This window comes from Ammodytes marinus (assembly GCF_949987685.1).
Source record: "Ammodytes marinus genome assembly, chromosome: 19".
Lineage (NCBI taxonomy): Eukaryota > Metazoa > Chordata > Actinopteri > Uranoscopiformes > Ammodytidae > Ammodytes > Ammodytes marinus.
Genome location: NC_137223.1, coordinates 10,712,877 through 10,735,512, shown reverse-complemented (window position 1 = coordinate 10,735,512; position 22,636 = coordinate 10,712,877). Strand labels below are relative to the sequence as shown.

General features: G+C 38.9%; 1 protein-coding gene across 3 annotated transcripts in view; it reads left to right on the top strand.

The window, feature by feature from the left end:
• ptprk (protein tyrosine phosphatase receptor type K) overlaps positions 1 to 22,636 on the top strand; it is a 110,199-nt gene that overhangs the window by 72,466 nt on the left and 15,097 nt on the right. For 2 of the 3 annotated variants that reach the window (XM_080047444.1, XM_080047443.1), the window contains exons 11-22: positions 5,133 to 5,315; positions 5,743 to 5,862; positions 6,242 to 6,351; positions 6,460 to 6,661; positions 6,789 to 6,894; positions 7,395 to 7,467; positions 7,695 to 7,817; positions 9,042 to 9,116; positions 9,498 to 9,534; positions 14,734 to 14,869; positions 18,238 to 18,267; positions 20,834 to 20,994. In XM_080047444.1, coding sequence (XP_079903570.1) covers positions 5,133 to 5,315; positions 5,743 to 5,862; positions 6,242 to 6,351; positions 6,460 to 6,661; positions 6,789 to 6,894; positions 7,395 to 7,467; positions 7,695 to 7,817; positions 9,042 to 9,116; positions 9,498 to 9,534; positions 14,734 to 14,869; positions 18,238 to 18,267; positions 20,834 to 20,994 — 1,356 coding nt within the window. The remainder of the gene's footprint in view (positions 1 to 5,132; positions 5,316 to 5,742; positions 5,863 to 6,241; positions 6,352 to 6,459; positions 6,662 to 6,788; positions 6,895 to 7,394; positions 7,468 to 7,694; positions 7,818 to 9,041; positions 9,117 to 9,497; positions 9,535 to 14,733; positions 14,870 to 18,237; positions 18,268 to 20,833; positions 20,995 to 22,636) is intronic. The other variant, XM_080047445.1, reaches the window with a different exon arrangement.

The following is a 22,636-nucleotide window of genomic DNA, read 5'->3' as shown; positions in this document are numbered from 1 at the left end:
TCTGAATTTATTATTATTATTTTGATTATAGTAAGATATTCCTACATGTCTTTCTCTTTTTGTTTGTGTGATTAAGGCCATACACACACATTTTTAAATGGACTTGTTTGTGTTTGTTTAGAGAAAGAAGACTTACACACACACACACACACACACACACACACACACACACACACACACACACACACACACACACACACATAACCCAAATGTTATTTAAATGGTAATGATTCCTTTGCTTTTCGCTGTTTGGTTAGGTTTTTCTGATCCCACCACCTGTAGTTACCTGAATATTTGGTCCCAACGCAAAATAATGAAAACATGCTCACACACTCACACAGGGGAAGTGTGTGCACAAACACCAGGCATAAACCCAAGCATGTCACCACACATAAACACAGTTTAATTAAAAACCAATAAAGTTAATAAGATACTGAGCACAAGTCACACACACACCGCAGAGCATTTGAGATGATAGCAGGAAGGATTTGATCTCCTCCTCTGTACTTTTCTCTATCTGTTCTTCTCTTTCATGATCCCCTCTGTCTCTCATTCTCTCTCCCACTCGTCTCCATTTTTCTTCTGTGGTGATTTATTGCTCTTGTCTGAAGGGTGAAAAATAATCAACTTGAAGTGAAGAGTTTCGGTGTGTGTGTGTGTGTGTGTGTGTGTGTGTGTGTGTGTGTGTGTGTGTGTGTGTGTGTGTGTGTGTGTGTGTGTGTGTGTGTGTGTGTGTGTGTGTGTGTGTGTGTGTGTGTGTGTGTGTGTGTGTGTGTGTGTGTGTGTGTGTGTGTGACAGAAGAATGTGATGAAGTAGCTTTTAATCCAAATCCTAAATTTGCTGCCGAAAACCTCTTGGTCATGGCAGGTTAGACACACACACACACACACACACACTCACATCAAGATGGAGTGGACTGTACAGACACACACATACACATGAAGAGTTCAGAGAGTCACAGTATTTCTCGTATGTTGCACAAACTCAGCATCACTTGGATTAATGGAAGAATGGAATCACAAAACACATTTCCAGTCAACTACACATGTTGTAGGAATCACACACAATATACAAAATGTACGCCTTTATACAAACACACACACACACACACACACACACACACACACACACACACACACACATAGTCAGCAGTTCAGCGCTTAAAGGGTCAATCTCTAGAAATTGCGGCGAATAAATCTAAGGAGTACTGTCTGATTTATATACATGTATATGCGTGTGTTTGTGTGAGTCAGTTTATGGCAAATGTGTTGGTTTTGATTCAATATTTAGGATTAGGGTTATATCCCTATTATGTATTGTAGCTGTACAGGGTCAACAGAAGACTTGCCATGGTGTAACCCTTCAATGCAGATGTGTTATGAAACATATAGGGAGATGTCCTTTTTATTAATGAAGTCTGAATGATTCTCATTGCTCTTATCAATCGTTTGATTAAATATTTTTGAATTGTGTTACTTTATCTATTTTTCTTATCTGTTTTTTTTTGTGTATCTCTCAAACATAGAGAAATATGGAGTTCACCATTACAAATCAGAAATACAAACTTCCCTCTAGCATGCAGTTGCAAATTGAATGAATGTTGCCTCGCAAATTGGCACCTTTAATGTGCTGAAATGTGGCGCGCGGAGAGAAAGTGAAGGGTAAGGGACAGAATGAATCACCGGAGTTTCATTTGTCTTCCTCATGACAGTGGAAGGATTAGCAGGAACTAATTGGACAGATTAACTTGGATTTAGCTGCATCGCCTGTCAACCTTTTCTGTCCCCACCCCCCTCTCCCTTTCTTTCCTCACCTCTTTTCATTCCTGCTTTTCTTTAAGCTTCTTTCTCCTGCTCTATGCTCTTTTTACTGTACATCTCTTGGCTCTGTCTCTAATGCTTCATGTTGAGGGACAGGTTGTTGTTGTTGTTTTTCCTCCCCTCCGTCCTTAGCTTAGTTGTTTTAATTCATTTAGTTTCATTTCCTTTCCCTTTTGTCTCCCAATTCTGTTAATTCCAGCCTCTGGATTGGGCTGATATGAAGCCCGCCGTCCTTGCTGTTATTGTTGGTGTTTGTTTGGTATTGTTGTTGTTTTCAAAAGCTCCATCTGTGGAGAACAAAGCCTTTTTAGTTCCAACATGAATCCAGCCGTTTGTCTGCCTATACCGGAGGAGGGGAGCGGGGGGACAAGGCAGCCCTCTGTGGTTTACCGTTGGACCCGGGCCCGCTCCACTCTGGCCACTTTCCAAACTAGTTATCGTCTCTCCCCGTAGCTCCTCTCAGCCTCCCTCTCTCATCTCCCTCTCTCTCCTTCCCTTTATCAGTCCCTTGCTCCCTCCAGCCCCGTTTCATTTCTCCACACATTGCTTTAGTTTTACACCCTTCGTTACTCATTTTCTATGCTACTCTCCGTGCCCTCCTGTCTCTTTCTTTTCCTCTTTCTTTCTTTCTTTCCTCTTCCATATTCCCTCCTTGCCTTGCTCTCCTCTTCCTCTTTCATCACCTAACCGTAAATAGACAGAGATAAGCAGCATTGCATTATGGGTCGGGAGGGAAATGGGGTTTTGAAGTGTGTGTGTGTGTGTGTGTTTTCGGACAGGCGGCTAGTCATATATTTTGTTTTAATTCCACGTTGATGACCGTCTCTCAGCGAAGCAGTGTTAGTATCAAGAGACCCCCAAATCAATACAATTTATTACACTGCTTTAACGGCGTGTGTGTGTGGTGTTTGTGTGTGTATGTGGATGTGTGTGCATGTACCCTAATAGCCGGGTTTATGGTGAGGATCACAAGTATTGATTTGAAACAGGGAGAGAGTCAGAGAGGAAGAGGCCGAGACAAGTGAGGAAGAGACAGGAATGGATGGAGAGACAGGCGGAGGAAGCAATAGGTCCCCCTCTCGCTCTATTTAAATGTCAACCATCCTATAATAGGTTGGAGCAAAAATGAAATGCTCTGACCCCTCTGCTATAGGCACTCACGCACACACACACACACACACCTGCCCGGCTGTCTTCACAATGTACCTTCCTCTATCTCATTTTCTCTCGCATGCCTGTATGACTCTTTATTAGTGAGCTATTTACAAATGACAACAAACTGTGTGTATTTCCTTACAGCTGTGTGTGTGTTTTAAAAAAGGGATAGAGAGAATTGTGTTTGCCCTTGACAATGCATTCTTATTATATGATAAGTCTTTATTGAGGCGAGCACACACACACACACACACACACACACACACACACACACACACACACACACACACACACACACACACACACACACACACACACACACACACACACACACACACACACATAAACCCAACAGCCTGTATATACCCAGATTTAATCTTGATTCCGTCACAACAAGCGTGTGTGTGTCTATGTGTTTTGGGTAATAACCAAGTGTGTGTGTGTGTGTGTGTGTGTGTGTGTGTGCGTGTGTGTGTGCGTGCGTGCTGTGAGTGGCAGGCAGATAATGGGTTGTCAGAAGAAGCGACAAGTTTGTGTCCTTGTGTTGTCTCCTCTGAGTGAGGAAGACCTGGAGATAAAATGAAAAAAGCCAGCGAGACAATGAGAGGTATTTAAGGTGAGCTGTTTTTATTAAAAATCCCTGGAAAGGACACAAGGCAGCAGGTGGGTTACGTCCAGAGAGAGATGGAAGAGGAAGGGGACATCCACACTGCGATCCAGTGACTTATCACTGTGAATGAAGACAGTTTATGACAAAGGAACAATACACAAAACTTTGATTAAATTTGTTCTGGTTGCCAACTTTATAGATTGCACTCGAGTGTGGGGATGTCCACAGAGATGATGTATATTTGATATTGGCTTTATTGAGCCTGAACAAACCGATGGAAACACAAGTAGCTCAACCCCACCAATCTTCATTCGGTCATCAGCTCCAGTATTGTTTATTTTTCATTATTCTACTTACCTGCCCAGGGACTACAGGTGCAAAAAAGCAATTTGCCAAAACCTGGCACATGACATCTCTCCTTGCCTTAAACAAGCTTATTTTTTTTGTACTTATGTACATTGTCCCTGTTCAAACAAAGTTACATTACATCTCTGAAAAGAAGTCCTATTCCATTTTTGTGACGATACACTTCCCCTAGCTGCTTGCTATGTAACCACAGCCATCTAAACACCCTGATGCAAATGTATACATTGTGCCTTGTAGAAAATGCTTTGTGTATACAGTGATGTTCCCTCTGTAGTAGAGTAAAAACAGCTGTCCTGATTAAGTGATAGCCTCTCGAGTGACTGAGGTAGTTGAGTGAGGTAGTCACTCTTTTACAATAATTGGTAGCTGGTAATGGTTTTAGCTTTCCAACAGAGAAAACAGCAGCTCTTCAGGTAGATGAATGGCCAGCGCTGCTCGGGGAGTATTTCTTCTATGTTACTGTTGAATGGCTGAAGAAGCACATGTTGGTAAACATCATGAGAATGTACTACCTCCGATATAAAGTGGACTGATATTGAGCAGGCAAGAGGAAAGGTCTTGGTTTGTTGTTGTGTGTGTGTGTGTGTGTGTGTGTGTGTGTGTGTGTGTGTGTGTGTGTGTGTGTGTGTGTGTGTGTGTGTGTGTGTGTGTGTGTGTGTGTGTGTGTGTGTGTGTGTGTGTGTGTGTGTGTGTGTGTGTGTGTGTGTGTGAGATTGGTGGGGTATGGGGGTGTTATCGATCCAGTTAAATGAGCCAGTTAAGGTAATTAAAGCCCTTGGCCAGCCGGAGAGAAGGAAGATTATATTGACAATAACAGTTCTGAATATACATAAAAGATGGGAACGTGCCGGATGAAAAGTTATTGCATTTAGTAAATGGTTGAATTACGGTGAGGCGCATGAATTGATGTTTTTAAAACCATCTTTTATGTTGGCTAGGGGAAAACGTTGATTCAGCACTCTTTCTTTATTTTTGAGTAGAAAAAGTCCACAGAAATGTCTTCACGTACTATTGTAATCCATCAAGTAACAGTTGGTATTTCCACCTAATGACATAATGCAGTACATGGAAATCATCTGTTGAGTTACTGAGAAAAAAAAACATGATTTTGCCATGTTGGAGTCAGAAATATATTCCTCACCATTTTGATTGATACCCTCTTTCCCTGTGTTCTCTGTAGAACCTATGCGAACTCCCAAGAGGCTGAAGATTGCCGAGACCCGGTCACGTCTGATAGCGGTGGACTGGGAATCGTTGGGTTACAACATCACTCGCTGTCACACCTTTAACGTCACCATCTGCTACCATTATATGACCGCCACCAACCACAGCAAAGCGGACTGCTTGGACATGGATCCCAAAGGTAATATTTTAGATATGCCATTAATACAGGCTCGGTTACCTTTGCTTTTACTGCAATGTTTAATTTAAAAAGACTCTTATGGGCTTATTTTCCAAAGTCAAGTGATTTTTCACCCATGGATAATAAAATGCCAATTCAAATGAAGCAATCTGAGAAGCAACACTTCATTTAAGAGTATACTGTTTGTAAGGTAATACTTACACTATTTAGTTGACCAATGGGAAACTAGCTCATGTCTGCAGTGTTAAAATGTACATCTGGGGTGTTGCTTTTCAGTGTGATAAGCAGTAGTGCCAACAACCTGTTCATTTAACTAGGAGTCTTTTGAATCAATCTTAATCTCAGAAACGTTTATCAGAAAATATATTGTTTTAATGTTGTTACAAATTGAATTCCTTTTTTCTTTTTGCCTCTTTTTTCTTCTCAGCCCCACGCCACCTTGTGGGAAACCTGCCCCCCTACACAAACGTCAGTCTGAAGATGATTCTGACCAATCCAGAGGGACGGAAAGAGAGTGACGAGACCATCATACAAACTGATGAAGATGGTGCGTTACCCAAAGAACACTTTATATCAATTTATTTTATCTTAAAAAATTCTATTTGTTTGCTCACAGTAACTTTTAGGAAGCAGGTCAAAGTAAAAAATAAATAAATAAATCCTCTCTAGTATGAGTTTGTTGGGAATATACAAGGCATGTGAAATCCTGCCCTTGGTATTTGTGGGGAAGCTGCATTAAATTACAAACGGTCTTGGAAGTTTAACCTTGTATAACGATTCCACATGGATTAGGAAAGTCACTGTTGTGTATTTACGAGGAACTCCTAGTAAAAAATAAAAAACTTTATTCTTAGGACATGATTTTACTGTTAATTAAATGAGCATTGTATAATTTTTTTTCTGTGTGCATGTGTGTGTGTTAACAGTTCCAGGATCAGTTCCCAGTCAGTCGCTGAGAGCCACTCCGTTTGAAGACAGAATCCTTCTTTACTGGAAGGAACCGACCGAGCCAAATGGAATCATCATACAATATGAGGTACAATCATACCGACACAGTATGAGTAGTAATCTGTAGAAGCCAAACTATTACTGTGCCCACAATGGGAAAGTAACCCTTGTATTGTGTCTCTCTGCCCCACATCAGATAAGCTACTTTGGCTTGCGTTCGTTTGACCCATCGGTGCCCCTCCAGAGGCCGGGTCTCACAGCGTCTCTGCCCTCCAACGCCACCCACCACCTCTTCTCCCAGCTCAACCCAGGTGTCACCTACCAGCTCTCTATACGCGCATCCACCTCCAAAGGGTTCGGCCCTGCAACCACAATCAATGTGACTACAAATATTTCAGGTAAAAAGAAAAAAAAATATTACATTTATTTATTTTTTATTTGTATCTATTTTATTTTCAGTTTCACATTTGAATAGTTAGCAGAGTAGCACACAGACACTAATACACAATCACGCTCTTTCTTCAGCTCCGACAATAGACGAGTACGATGGGACGGAGGCCTTTTTGAATGAAACTGCAACAACCATCACTATCCTGCTGAAACCCGCCCAGGCAAAGGGAGCACCTATAAGGTACTGTGTGCATAATGTATTTTACATACATAAACAGTTTTCAGTACATATTTAACCTGAACCAGGATTTTGCCACGCGAGCCTGTATTTGGTTAGAGCCCACATTACTTCCTTTTAGCAAATAATTGATGATTATTGTACATTATAATTAATATCCATATTCTAAAGCAACCATTAAGCCATGAAAATAAGCAAAATGCGTCACATACTTCTTCTGATTAGACTGAACAATGATTGAACAGGTCAGTGGTCAAGCTTGAACATGTGCATTACCGCTACAAATGAGGTTTAGTATAATTATGCCAACCATGTCATTGTCTGGAACTCGCATGGGTTTAGAGCTATTCCTGTCAAAAAACAGTTTAATAAACGGTCATTAAATAAATAATGTCACATGAACACATCACATAACCTACAAATGACATTATTCATCATGAGTATATTATTGAAAGAACACAGGCTCAAATAATAACATATTTACGTTGCCTTCTTGTCTACAGTGCATACCAGATTGTAGTTGAGGAAGTAAATCCTCAGCGGACTCGGCGTCAAGCTTCCTCTGACTGTTACGAGGTAATTATTGATCTGTTTATCATACATCGTACAAGCCTTGACTTTCCAATCTTTAACACATTTGTTGAAACATTATTACATTATGAAAAAAATTGTAATTTCATACTAAATATACATTTTCGCCTTTGTGGACCATTGGACCTTTTGATCCCAACTCTTACAAAGTAGACATAACTCCAGTTTAAGTAAATGTACATTGTAAATATAACTGTATTCTTTTATCCCAGGTCCCAGTTTCCTACTCCAGTGCATCTAGCGGTGGATCTCCTTATTATTATGCGGCCCAGCTGGCCCCCAGCAGCCTGCCTGAGCCACTTCCCTTCACCGTGGGAGACAACAAGACATATCAGGCAAGTCCTTTTATCTGAGAAACATATTCTGTACGTGGAGTAGCAAAATTGACTGGTGAAAAGGCAAATCAAACACAAACCATTGTAAACGTAAGGTTTAAAATGCAGAAGTACATGGGTGTGCAAACGCTCACAAGCAATAAGGCAACAGACAAGGCAGAGTTGGATTGGATTTTCGTAATATACTGCCAAACATGCTAGAGAGCCTACAGAAAAATATGTCCACCAAGGATTTTTAGAAATGGTTTAATTGTATTCAAGATCCTGGTATACACTAAATGTTTACACATTTATCATTGTATATGCCTATGGCAGAGTTTCCTTAAACAAACGAAGTTCAGTAGTTAATGAGTAGAAATATCCTACTTATATCATTGTTCTGCACAAACACATAAAACACAGCATGGTCTTGGCCTGTCTTCTTCATCACTCTCTCATACACTCACACTGATAGGCCTTTCACACCGCCGCAAAATCGGAGCTAGTTCTGGGCTTGTTCGGAGTTAGAGCCAGTGTTTTGGTTTCACACCGCCAGAGAGCCTGCTCCGGGCCGTAAAAACCGGGGGAACTCATACCCCAGGATTGAGCAGGGTTTGATAAGAACTGCTTGCGCGAACGGTTGGGGGAGGGATTATCCTGACCAACCAGAGCAACTCAAACCTCATGCCCGCCATATTTAAAAACACCGCTACTACGAGACGTAAACATAACATAATTACCGAACGTAGCGATCAAATTGACCGGCGAGAATACGCTGTATGGGTCCTGTTTGCTTAAGAAAGCAAAGCGAGAGCCAACAAGTGTAAAAATAAGACGTATTCGCCGCTGTTGTTGTGCTTAAAGCTAGCGGTAGCTTTAGCGTTAGCCACAAGAGCAGCGGCGTCGGGTGACGTACACACACGTTTACAGTGACGTCATGACGTTGCTCTCTTGCCGGCTCCATGGCTGTCTCCGGTCGATGTGAAACCAACCGGTTCATAACTGGGATAAGGCTGTAACCAGTTTTGAACTGACCCCAACACCAGCCTGGAACTGACTCTTGGTTCATTTTGGTGTGAAAGGCCTATGAGTGAGTGAGTGAAGATTAGAGATATCCTGCTAACCAAGAAGCACAAATCAAAAGGACAGTTAACACATCTCGTCAGAAGTGAAATCAGTAGCTGACAGTCTAAGTATATTAATCTGTATATAATGCTGATAATCACTTCTTCTTTTGATCCCCAGGGCTACTGGAATCCTCCACTGGCTCCCAGAAAGAACTACAACATCTACCTTCAAGCTGTTAGCAGCACAGAGAGGGTAAATAAATATGTATTCATTCAAATACCCGCTAAACACACAGTGAACTTTCTAACTTTCACCTGCAATGAGTAAATATACTTTATTTACACATGGAAAGAGACGCACTAATTACACATTACAGCTTCTACCTGTAAGCAGGTATGACTTCTGAGACTTTAGGTGTCTGAAAGAAAAAACTGAAATGCAATACACACTACTTGGCCCTACAAAATATCTGAAGGCATCTGGAAATGCACACACATTTTTTCCTTTATACTATAAAGGACCATATTCTGAAAGTTATATACAAGGTCACATTATGTTGGTTAATGCTTGTGGGTTGAGTTGCATGTATGCTGTATGGAATTTTGAGTGAGGTCATTTTGCTTTTTTCTCCAGGAAACTAAAACGCAGTGTCTGAGGCTGGCAATTAAAGGTAAGAACACACTGTTTTTGTTTATGTATATACTGTATATACATTTTTTTTATCAAACAGTTTTACCTTAACAATCGGATGCAACAGGTTTTCTTCTGTTGTCAGGTTGCTTACCATCCATTAAATATTGTTGTTATTTTGATATTATGTGTTTTATTTACTGCCCAGATTGTTTTCATATAATATAACTGTGTCAACGATCTGATCAGTCCTGTAATCCAAAGTGATGACTAGAAAAGGGTATGTTTTTTTTTATTTAAAATGAGTATTAGTGGTGAAAATATGTTTTTAATTGTTGGAGAGAGCATGCATACACATGTTGTGAGTAAATGTAGCCCCTGTACTGTATGTGCACACAGTCACACACATGTTTTTTTTCCAGCACCCATATGTTGGTAGATTATCAGATGCTTTTAAATGGTGGAGAGCTAATCCCCGGGCAAGTGCACACACGCACTGTTTTCAGAAAAGATTTCTAGAAATCCGGCTGATGGATCAGAGTTTATCTGTGTGGTGTAAGAACAAAGATAAACAGAAAAACACACAGCGATGTTTTCGATTAAATTTTACTATGATGTATGATGGAAGCGCTTAGCTTCAAAGAAAAATACTGACATGTATGTATTCACAACAAATTAACTGGTATAAGAAAATAACAAGATAGAGAAAAATGGAGTATACCAAATATTTGCACAGAAACTGTTGTTTTTTTCACAAATGGCACCTTTTTCCTTGTTTTAAGGTATACTAGGAAAGTCTAGTTCCTGTTTTATTGACACGTATCCACATTTTGAAACGTGATGCGAGATAAAATCCTATAAAATGACTCGTATAGAAGGATGATGTCATATTCAGAAAACATCAAATAAGGTGTGGTGAACACAGCATCATAGTACTTAAATATTGTATATGTGCAATCTGTATTTCTTGTATGGCTGTTATCGTAGTAAAAGTCATAATCATCTGCATTCAACTGATGGTCCTTGCTTTGCCCTTGTAGTGCCGGAGGATCATAAAACTAGACAATAAAAAGTGACATAACTGTCAGCACAATCAGCCACAATTAAGAAGGGAATAATTAATCAAGGCTGATTGAGATGTGTATATTGTATAATGACCCATCAAGGGACAGACACAGTAAACTAGCTTAGGTGATATAAATACTGTGGTATGTGGCTTTGTTCCATGCTACCTGTTCCAATACAATTAAACCATTAAATACAAATACAAAAAAAGAATGGCTAAGTTGAAAAGAACTTGAATTGTTATAGAAATTTAAATATTTGTAGATATAATCAACACGTTCTTCAAAAGCAAAGCCCTCCGGTTGAAAATAGTAACCTGTTTTTCTCTTAAGGTCACATAGTTGTATGTGATGAAGACATGTTAGCCACAGAGGAAATAAATCCCCTGGGATAGATCAAAGTTATGGTTCAGACCCTCCATTGCCTGCAAGGTGTCATGTTTCCACTCTGAAAATAAGAGAAAAGGGGAAAGTTGCTGTGTTTCCAGTGTCATCATATTTCAAGAATCGCTGGGGCTTGTAGTCACCGGAACAAGTGTTTTACTTTTCCCAAGGCTGCTGGAAAGAGATGACGCTCTGTCTCTGCAGCCCGAGGACGTCTGAGTGAAGCTGAAAGACTTATTTTAGTTGTGTGTGTTTTTTCTTTAATAAAGCAGAAAGACGCACTAATGGGAGGTCAGACGAGTCTCTCTCTCTCTCTCTCTCTCTCTCTCTCTCTCTCTCTCTCTCTCTCTCTCTCTCTCTCTCTCTCTCTCTCTCTCCATGTGTGTGTGCACCCAGCCGTTCGTTCGGAGGGGAGGATTAAGTGATGGTGGTCCTATTAGGTCATCTTGGGCATTGTGTATTGTCATTGCTGCCTCAGGGTGTGTTGTGTGCTAGTGTGTGTGCCTGTGTGTGTATGTGCGGCTCTGTGGGCTAGTTGTGTGTGTTAGTGTATTGACCTGGATAATCTTTTACAGACATTAAGAGCTACCGATGACATTATGAGGTCAGACTCGAAAGCCTCTCAAGATTGTTTTTCTTCTATTTTTTTGATACCCTATTGCCCATTGATTCTTGGACTGTCTGTCAGTCATTGACAAAAAAGCAGGTGAAACCAGCAAGTGTGGTGTATGTTTGGTAAAAACAAATAATCCTTAAAAATAAAAAAAATCTATATTTTTTCCCAACGAACCCCAAGAAAACAAACACACTCACAATGAATTGAAGCCACTAAATATAATACTGTCTGTGTAGCCAAAACCTTATATATTGTATCACTCTTTGCAAAATACTTCCATTGTTGTGCAAGAGCTATTCAAATGCATCAATTTGCCATACTTTAATTTGCACTAGTGGACTTGTTAGGGCTTTATATGACCAAAGCACTATGGTTTACTTAGAGTTAATACCATATGCACTTTTTTCTTCCATAAATACTAATTGCAAACATATGTATTAATCCACTGGTGAAAAATAGTCCTCCACAAATGCACTATTTAATCCCGTTTGAGTGAAAAAAAAAAAGAGAATCCCTGCTCCTTTAGAAAATGAATCAAGCCTTTTATTAAAATGAAACTATACATTTATGATGTGTGTTTTTAAAGATGTTCTGTAAGGCTGAGTGCTGAGTGTTGGCTTTGGTCTCTTTTTTTTGTGGAATTTGCTGATGCAAAAATTCTCTAGAAAAATGCCAATTTGGTCCTTTCAGAGTAACATTTCGGCTGACACATCTTTCTATCAATCTGTGTCCCATGTTTTTCTGTAATATTGTTATCTAATGACATGGGGTTGGTTGAGGCTAGCATTTCAAAGATTTCCGCAGCAGAAACATTTTACAATAAATGAATATGTTAAGGTCACAAAATATTGAGGGGGACAACAAGACAGAGAAGGAGATTATGTTTATCTTGTTATTTAGCATTAGAAGTGGATTATTTGTTTGGTAGATGTATTGCATTCTATTGAGTTTTAGGCATATGTCTTTGTGTTGGATTATTTGGATTATCATAATGCATGATAATGTTCTTACGTTGTGCTACGAACTATTCTGGCGTTATGGGATCAGATCACTAAGCTTAGGAGCGTGGAAAACATTCTCTCTCTCTCTCTCTCTCTCTCTCTCTCTCTCTCTCTCTCTCTCTCTCTCTCTCTCTCTCTCTCTCTCTCTCTCTCTCTCTTTCTGTTGACTTACTGTCCACGATCAACAGGGTCCAATCTCCACTCCCAGCATGCACTCTGCCTGAAACACCATTTATAAAATGATATTCCAAACGGACCAAATCAGGGAGTTCAGACTATTCTCTGAAGTCATCAGGAACAGAAATGAGTTTGAGTACAAGTAATATGCGGTGACATTGGTGCAGAAACATTAAACTGCCATGGTCAAATTGCATTTCAAAGGCATTTCCCAATGAGACCATGACGCCAAGGCTAATCTTAAGTGCACTGAAAAAAACAGGGAAAGTAAATTGAGTATTTTTTCATTGGTGTGTATGTAGTCAATGTTTATTATTTGAGTGTGTTTGCAGCTGGGAGTAGGAGTAGCGAGCATACAGAGAGATCAATGCTTCAGTACCTTAACCCTCTGAAACTAATGAGAAACTGAAATATGTTTGTTTTAAGCTCAATAGATACGACTTCAGAAGATGGTACATGGCAGGGCTGAACATTGTCGGCCTCCACTGATGCCGTGTTACAGCCTTTCATAGGATTTTATCTTTGCAATAAAGTTGTAACATTTAGTCAATGCTCAGAGATAGTCACGCTATTGTCAAGGCTCTAGGGATGGCACTGTCATTCAGTTGGTCAACCAGACTTTTCAAATGTTCTATATACTTTGGTTTATAACCCAATGCAAACTTGGTAAAATGGTAAAACTAAATGGTGAACATGGTTAACATACTTGCCTAACAACGAAGCATGTTAGTAATTTTTCAGTGTGAGTGTATAAAATTTGCGGTGTTAGCATTAAGCTTGAAGCACTGCAATGCTTAAATTCAGAAAAACAGATTTTCTAGGTAGGTTGCTGACTGTCTGTAGAATCTTGTTTTTTTGGTTGTTTATGCCCCGACCTCTATTGTAATACACATACTTGTGTTGCATTATGAGCTGTTCAGTTTTTTCAGAATTGTCTTTGAGCCAAAAAAGCTTCTCAAACAAAACTTTTGCATATTTTCGCATCATGAATGACAGTTACCATGGCATTTGTGTTGGCAGTTATTTGACTTAGCTTTAAAAAGAAATATTTATAGTCTTGATATTTACCTGAACTTCAGCACAGTGCTGCTGATTAAACCTTCCTTATTTAAATAGCTAATCAGAATTTGTTTTACTTATCACACTCACCACTTTTGCTGACGCGAGGGCATTTTGTATAGACTTCTTGAGAGGAAGAAAATTCCCGTGGCTGTTTGGTAGCTTATTTTGCCAGCCGTAGGTCACACCAGGTTGCGTAAATACTTACAAATAGTGTCAAGATTCTATTATCTGTATAACAAGCTTAGATGCTGTGCAAGAGAGCAACATATAAGAAATGTAGAGAGAATGTCTACACAACTGAAGATTCAGGGTTCCTGGAAAGCCTAGTTGATTAAGTGGGTATGGTTGTATTGAACCAGTGAAAAGACAAAAACAGGCTATGGGTTGTTCGAAACATAATCACTTCTTAGGTTTTTCTAACCTAAGAAGTGATTTGTTGACCGCAAAGCATGCTCATCCGTGGGAAAAGCAAGGGCGGTATTGCTTTTGAAGATAATTCCAGCTGTTAATGTCTGATCTTTCGGTTTCTTCTTCGATACTACTGAAAAGAGTGAGAACTACAATTTTTTTTTTAAACAAAATCTACTTTTCAAATTCCTTATTTGGGATTTTTACACTTCTGCAGCATTTGTAGATGTTGCTATTTTTTCACTAGTTTTTTCCCTCAGAAAGTCCCGATCCGATTCATTGTCATTAAGCAGGTTGCAGCTGAAGTGTACATTATTGAAAAAGCTCAAGAGCCTTTATATTAATGAATTGGTCCTTGAGTTTAGTACTTTCAGGTGTCGTTTTCAATGTGAATCTTGTATAAACACCATTGTTTTACACCTTTTCTTAAGATTTTAGCCATTTTGTTCACTGCTTGTACTTCAAAAGAATAAATGAATATTTCAGAGGCACTGTGTTAATGTTGTGTTATTGTCATTATGTCATAGGGGCTACAGAGGAGCCAGAGGTCGTGCCTGACCCAGCTAAACAGACCGATCGAGTGGTGAAGATTGCTGGGATCGTTGCGGGTGTTCTCGTCTTCATACTCCTGGTGCTGGTAGCCATCCTATTGGTCAAGAAGAGGTGAGTGACGGCCCATAATTGCCCCGTACTAAATCAGCTTCAATGAAAAGAGCAACAAAAATACATGAACAAACAGTACTACATGAACAAGCTTGTACCTGCAAGAGCACACTGACACAAATGTGCACCCGGAATCTCATTCTCTTGTGCGTTGGTCCAGTATTTGCTTTTGTAACACCATCCTCCATCCATCCACCATATACATTGATCTCCCTTTCAGAACCAGCTTTAACACTTCCCGAAGTTTGTTCTGTTTTCGAGGCAAACCACTGCTGTAGCTGAATGCTTGTTTTCCTGAGATCCATGTGACAATATGATGATTCTAAAATTAGAAAAACCCTTGTCTCACAGTTGTGTGATCTGGAGCCATTTTTGGATTCTTGTACAGTGCAGCTGTTGAATCAAACCAGACAAAACAACCACTTAGAAAAGCCGAGTCAAGTGTAGAGAGTAAGAAGTAGAAACACAATGACATAAATCCTCAAGCAGAAGATGCCAAGGATCTTTTCAAGTTTAAAATTAGAAAATCCCAATACACATTGGTTATATAAATACACAAAAGGCTTACAAATATCTCATTGAAACCTTTAATGATGTGAAAATAGACATAGATGAAGAGCCATTGTGCATAGTAAAAGGAGATTTTGGCAAAGTTAATTAAGGAAAAATGTTTGTAAGTGGAAACTGAAAAGAATGTGAGGAAAGGTATGTTGGAGTAAGCATTGTCAATTGTTTTGATGACAAAGAAATACATTTATTTAAGACACTGGTGCACACACATTTCCTCATACAGGTTACTGTCTTCATGGATTCAAGAGCAACAATATCTCATTGAGTGTAATGTGATGTACTAGATTAGGATTTGGGATTTGTACAAGAATGATTAAAAATTGAACATAGATATTGAAACAATGATGTTTCAAAATCATTTTCTTTTGTACGTATCATCCTTCACTTCTAGAATATCATTGAGAAGAGGCACAGTTGGTGTCACTCAAACGTTTTGCCTGTGATGTGTTAGTTTGGTGCAGGGCTCCACCATGTGGTGGCTCAAAACAGTTACCAAAAGTGATTTCCTTTTCATTGCTCCACATACTCCTTCAATGTAACATTTTTCTATGGGTTTATTAACATGACGGCAGCATTGTTCATGAACCACGACTGCACCATTTCCTCTCACATGCAGTAGGCCTACCCTACTTCAAGTCTTGTCATACAGACACTGAAATAGAAAAGATATATACAGATTATCCTTATTTTTCCCAGCTATGACGCAACATAAGGCAGTTCACAGTGGTTTATTTTAATTATTTTTAATATAATGACGAAGTCTTTACAGTTTTTAGCAGAGCCATCCTCATGCTTTGACCATACCCTCTTACCTGAGTCCAGACACATTTAAGTTTGGCATATAATCTGCTTCGTATTCATCAAGGTTTATCACAGTAACTGTGAGGTTACATGAGATTGAATTATGCCTTTGTACTCTTCATGACGTGTGTGCGCATGAACACTTATACGACATGTACACGTGTAGTAATTAGCTTTTACTAAAAATGCCATTCTGCCTATGAACTTTCAATTAAAATCTGGTGTTCAGAGAAGATGAGTGCCTTGTTAAAAAGAGAATAATTAGGAATTTACTTTGCATTTTAAGGATAGATACATTCACTTCAATTGCATTATACAACATAGCACATTCTACCATGTATCTTCAAAATATTTTTTAGATGAATTATTATCCTGTGCATGATCTCCTGTGAACCTTGAAGTTTTGCATCTTTCCCGAGGCTCTTAAAAGAGCAATGAGACAGTTTCTAAATTATTAGCAATCATGATTTCACTCAGCAAATCGAAACCCTTGGAAACATTCAATTTCAGTCAGTAATGAACTGTTATCACCAGAGAACTTTGCTCTTGTAGCCTCTGATCTCATATCTTTATTCTAATTATGATCAAAGGACAAGTGCTTGAATTGAAAGGTAGTATAGTAATAGTTACTATTTTGGGATGCACAACAGTGTTTGAATTATACTCACTATTTTTCTTAAGGGTTTGATCCGTAGTTTGCATTTCATGGACTCGTTACTGTAACAAGTTTCACTGAATATTATCTGTCCCTTGAGAATTTTAGGCCTTTTGATTATAGAAAAGTGGTCTAAATTTAGAGACAGAGCATATTTGCGAGGTAACGGCTGTTTAAGACTATGTAATTGTAATGCAAAGCCTCAGGGAGCTGAATGTAGTGTCCTTCGAACTGTAACCAGCCCAAGCTAAAGGACAATTTAAATAAACATTTGGTCTATGTCACTAAGCATTCAAGGGAATTTCCCAGGATCACAGTGTCTGTACAAGGTAAAACATGATGTTGAAATACATATATACAATATATAGTTATAGTGGGTTGATTTCTGATATAACCAGCATGAACATTTAAAATGAATATGTTAGATGTTATTTTTTGTAAAAAGGGAACCAAATTGTTGTATTGTTTTTAGGTACTGAACGAGCTAGGTTTTTTTGTTTTTTGTTTATTTATTATTTGGTCGATTTTCTTTTATACATTTTTACTAAGACAATTTGTAGCTAACAACATTGATCAGCTCTCTGTTTAACAAAACGTATTTGCTTTTCATGGTCTTCTAAATTAAAATGGGTAAATTACAATGGTTGCTTATTGGTATTATGGATTATTTGCTGTGTTGAACTATAGAAACAGATGTTCATTCTAACTAAACTGTGACAACTCAATTAGCGGTCATGCACTTGGAAAAGGATTTATATATTATTTGATTTGTGACGTCTCCCTCGTGATTCTGAGGTTTTGTTGACAGTGTTTAGCAGTTTCCATAAAGGGAGATCAATTTTCATCATCATTGAACCTTTACAACTTTGAACAATACTGCATCTTTAAAATGGTGGGACATGATGACATCGCAATGACATCATGCTTGCTTTACAGGAAGCGAGCTGCGTGCTGTTACAGAAAGGGGATAGTTGAATATTATTTATAGGAGTAATTAAAGGCGATTGTCTGATTAGGGCTAAAATCTCTATTCAGGGCCATCCAGCTGGAGTAGATGCAACGCAAAAGTATTGCATGAATATTTCTAGAAGTAAAGTAAAGAGCATGTAAATAGTTTAATATATACAGCTTATTTAATAGTATTTATTTAGCATTAAACTTTTTTTTAAGAGGGCCCATAGTTATTTTCCAACCCCTTGCATGACCTTCAAGTTGTAGCAATCAAAACGTGTTTTCTTCTGTTTCTGTTGTTGCTGGTTGGAACAGGACAGTATTGTCCTAATTTGCATATCCATGACCCTTGTGTCTAATTCTTTGCTTTCTGATTGGCTCACAACCCCAGGAGGACCTACTATTCATACTCTTATTACCTGTAAGTAAACAACCAATCAACAATCAGCTCACGTGGCTGCTGTTATCTTATTGGGCAAATTATTAGTGGCTAGTTGTTGTTATTTTTAAAGATGCAGTATACTTTTTTCAAGACAAAACACATTTTTCAGCTCTGACCAACCAGCCAAAGCCATCCTCATTGACGCCTTGCCAGGGTGGGGGTCAGTTCACTTTCATGTCAGTCACGTCAGGACTTTAGTGAATTCATCATTTTTGTAAATATGTTTATATCCTTCTTAATGGTATTGAAATCGATTTTAAGCAAGAGAAGGTTATTGGTTTCTTGTCTCAAAATAAACAGAAATAAAATAAACTTTGAATCTTTAGCAAATGTTTTGCCAGCTTCTATTAAAGGGACTGAACTGACAGTGAACTGGCCTCAGCCCTGGTGTCCTCTACATGCTCCAAAGTTGCTCTGAAGTAGGCTTATAGAGGCCGAAGTTTGCCATAAACCAGAACAAAGCAGGCCAAAGTGGGACGACACAGGCCTGAGCGTGTTATTTGAAAAAAGAATGCTGCACTTGTGACTTGTAGCTCTTTGTGTGCATGTAGTCATGTGATCATCCATCCGCCCATCAAGTCACAGGTATCACGGGTAACTCTGCTGCACATGCTCAGTGTCTATTTCCTGGTTCTAGTCCTGAAGCTGTCGGCTTTCCTGTTTGGAGCACATGGTTCTGATTTGAAATAGTTATTGGTGGTTTTTCCTTGGAGCTGTGTGGGTTCTACCTTCTCTACTTTGTTCATATTTGTTTCTCACTGTCTGTGACCAAAATGGATCCTTTGCTTCCCTTAAAAATAGGCTAGGGGACAATTTAGTGCACTATTTAGCAGTAACTAAAACACTGATTAACAAATTAATATGGGCATTAACTCTTTACGAGAATGCACCTGCATTTACCAGATACAAAATGAGAGTCAAGAGAGTATTGATCATGTGGTTAAACTTCCCTGAAATGGTGTAATAACACTGTTTACCTAGACATTAGAAAATAATGTCAAGACAATTTAGAATCTATTACAATACATTTATCAGGAACTGTCTTTGATTTCTTTCTCTGTCCTCGTCGACAGTACACCTTTGAAATTCACCATGGTATGTATGTTCAGTAGATATTTAGGGCATTTAAAACTAGAATACAGATCCACTCTAGTACACAGCTAACAGCCTCTCTTTATCTCTGTTTTCTTTGTCTTTCCATTATATACAATATGTACTGTACAAATACACAGCATATGGTGGTTCATTCATATGGCCTTTTCTCCTATTTTCATTGTTTTCAACCAATACTATGCTGACTAACAAACACCCACACAAACGTAATTTAACATGGTGATGATAAGTTAAAGCAATGTCAGTATGAGTGTGTGGGGGTGTGTGTATTATGTGTGTGTGTGGTCTTAGAGGTGGAGTTGGTGTATTGTGGGGTCAAGGTAAAACTATGCAATTAAACAGCATGCTTTCTGTCTGTTTATTGGGAAGAAGTCAGAGCCGTACTTTGTATCAGTTATGCAACAATCATCTTCATCAGACCTCTAAGAGAATATGTTTTTATGTTAGAGCTCAAACTAATATAAAATGAGGAATTAAATCATAAAAAGCAGGCCATGTAAAAGAAAGATTTTTTTTTCAAACGTTTGTTGACAAATGTTGTCCTTACTGATGTACATCTATGGCTCTGGATGAAAAATGTTCCTGCATGCTCAGTCATGCTCGAAAATATTAAGCCCTCTACAGTGATTTTTCCTGGGATTTAAGGGATTGAACACGCTGAAACCTGAAAATGATACCTTGATGTTTAGATGTTTGAACAGCCAGTGACGTAAATAGCAGATTCAAATGAAAAAATCAATTGAAATAAAGCTGTTTTCTCACAGTTTTGGACTGGCTACTTATGCTATGACCTCATGTCCAACTACTACTCATGATAACTGTGGTATTTTGGTTGGTGATCTATACATCACACGTTTTTTCTCCTTCCCGTCGTCCTGTTGGGATTTTTCTTTGCTGTCAGATGAAAAACCAAATGTTTTGCCTACATCCTAATATTGAAGAAAAAGCTAATTAGGACTTTCAGAAAAACTAGAAATATATATTTTTGAATCTTTCATCTGACAGCTCATCTATATGGTAACAAGGTTGATAACAGGGTTTTCACTTTGCTACTTGTAGGTCATAGCATTTCCCTGGTCTGTATTAGATACTTTTCCCCCTCTGTTCCTATAGGTGAGCCTGTTACATGCTGCCATTTACAAACACGCCTTTCCTCTATACCTCCCTGCCTGTTCTCTCCTCTTTAATTCCTCTCTTTCTCTCTTCTCCTTCTTTTCTCTCCTTGTTGGGTCTAAATTCTGCATCTTGAATCAGCAGCCTGCAGCCCTCAGCCGTGCTGTTATTGCATTAAAATGTTTCAGAAAAAGAACTACTTCATACAAATTCATTATGATTTGAGACTAATTCTTACAAGGCGGTGGACTGCAGGCTAGCTGATGTTTGTGTATCTGTATACATGATTGGTAACTCTGTGTGTCTCTGCCTTTGACAGGAAACTGGCTAAAAAACGTAAAGACGCCATCGGAACAACACGGCAGGAAATGACTCACATGGTGAATGCCATGGATCGCAGCTACGCCGACCAGAGCACTCTGCACGGAGAAGATCCCATGGCTGTGACCTTCATGGACTCTCACAATTACAACAACAGATGTAGGTTCATAAAAAGAGTCTATTTTTACTATTGTTAGGATGATTTTTAACCATGATTAGTATTATAAACTATGGACTTAAAAACTATTCAAACTCTTTCAAAAAGTGAACTTGTAAGCAACTATTCAGTTTTATACCTTTCTATCTTTGTATATTCAACTTTCTTCTCTTCTATTCTCGCTTATGAAACCCGATCATTCCTGCTTACAGCCAGGTTACAGTTCATAAGCTTAGACTCCTCTACACAATTTGAATACAGAAACAACTAATGCTGCAATTGATGGTTATTTTTCTTTATTTATAAATACTTAATACAATACTTAATGATGAGCTTATTGGTTTTATCACTGATCACGTGCGTTGCCAATTAATGTCCATTCAGCTAGAGAATGAAGAACTCTTAACCTCAAACCCACCCTGACCAGTTTGATGGTTTGGACATTGGAAATGCAAAAAGGGCGTAGAAAGTGTCCATGTGTATATCTGAGAAAGTATGTGAAGAGAGAACTCCACAGTGCACCACATTGAGCTCTGAAATATTTGTGGGATTGTTTCTCCCAAGATGTATCATACTTAAGAGCGTTGTAAGTTCTCACTCATGTTTGAGTAATACTGACATTTAGAAACTCTCCCCACCGTGTTTCCTCCAACAGTGCCCAACGATCCTCTGGTTCCCACTGCTGTGCTAGGTGAGACTAGATCAGGGTTTCAATACCACGTTACCACCAGTTCCCTTCATAGATCACCCCACCATCATCTCAAAGCCCCTTTGCTTGTAGCCCCGTCTTGTATGTCTATGTGTGTCATCACGTAGTTCCCAATTTTCTGTCCAACATGCCCGGTTAAACTCTTGTACATAATTCAAATGATCCACTTCATCCTACAGTGTCGAGCACTTTCACCTCTGTCATGTGCTATATGTGTGTATATGTTGGTGTATAATTTGGCTTGATGGTTGTTTTGGCACCACAATGTTGTCTTTTAATAACATTTTGTCATTTCTAGATGTTAAAACGTAGTATTACCACATATAGTATACAGAGGCCTGTAAATTCAAAACAAAGCGAAAATATACTGAAACAACCCAATGATAGAGAAAACGACAAAAACACTAAATGGATGTTTGGATTTGGTTCAAAGTCAATCTAAAGATTTTTAATTTGTTCGCCACCTATTGCCAACTCTTACTGTTTAATACATTCCCGGTACTGAAAACTCCACTTGCCAAGGCAGCACTTCATCTGTCGTACTGTGTTCTCCCTCGGTTCAATCAAACCTGATCCCATCCACGGTTTTCTGTTTCCTACAGAGAGTGTATTGATATCCACAGTAATTACCATCATTCTCCCTCAGAGACCTCATTATTTCCACAGTTTTGAGTTCTTTTAAGGCATGCCATTCCCCGTCCCAAAAAAAACACACAAACTGACGCTCAAAAGAAGGATGATGATTTGTCACATTGCTGCTGCAAAACGGCTGTTGATTAAATTTGCGACATCGAGTGACAGCGACCGACTTTGTGCCTACAGCTCTGCGTGTCTGGCACAAGTTTTTTTTTTTTTTATGCACTCAATCTCAAAGTGTGCTCTAGAATCCGCCATCTGTGTTATTCCCCATGCTTGTGTGTTGCAAATGCCTCAGT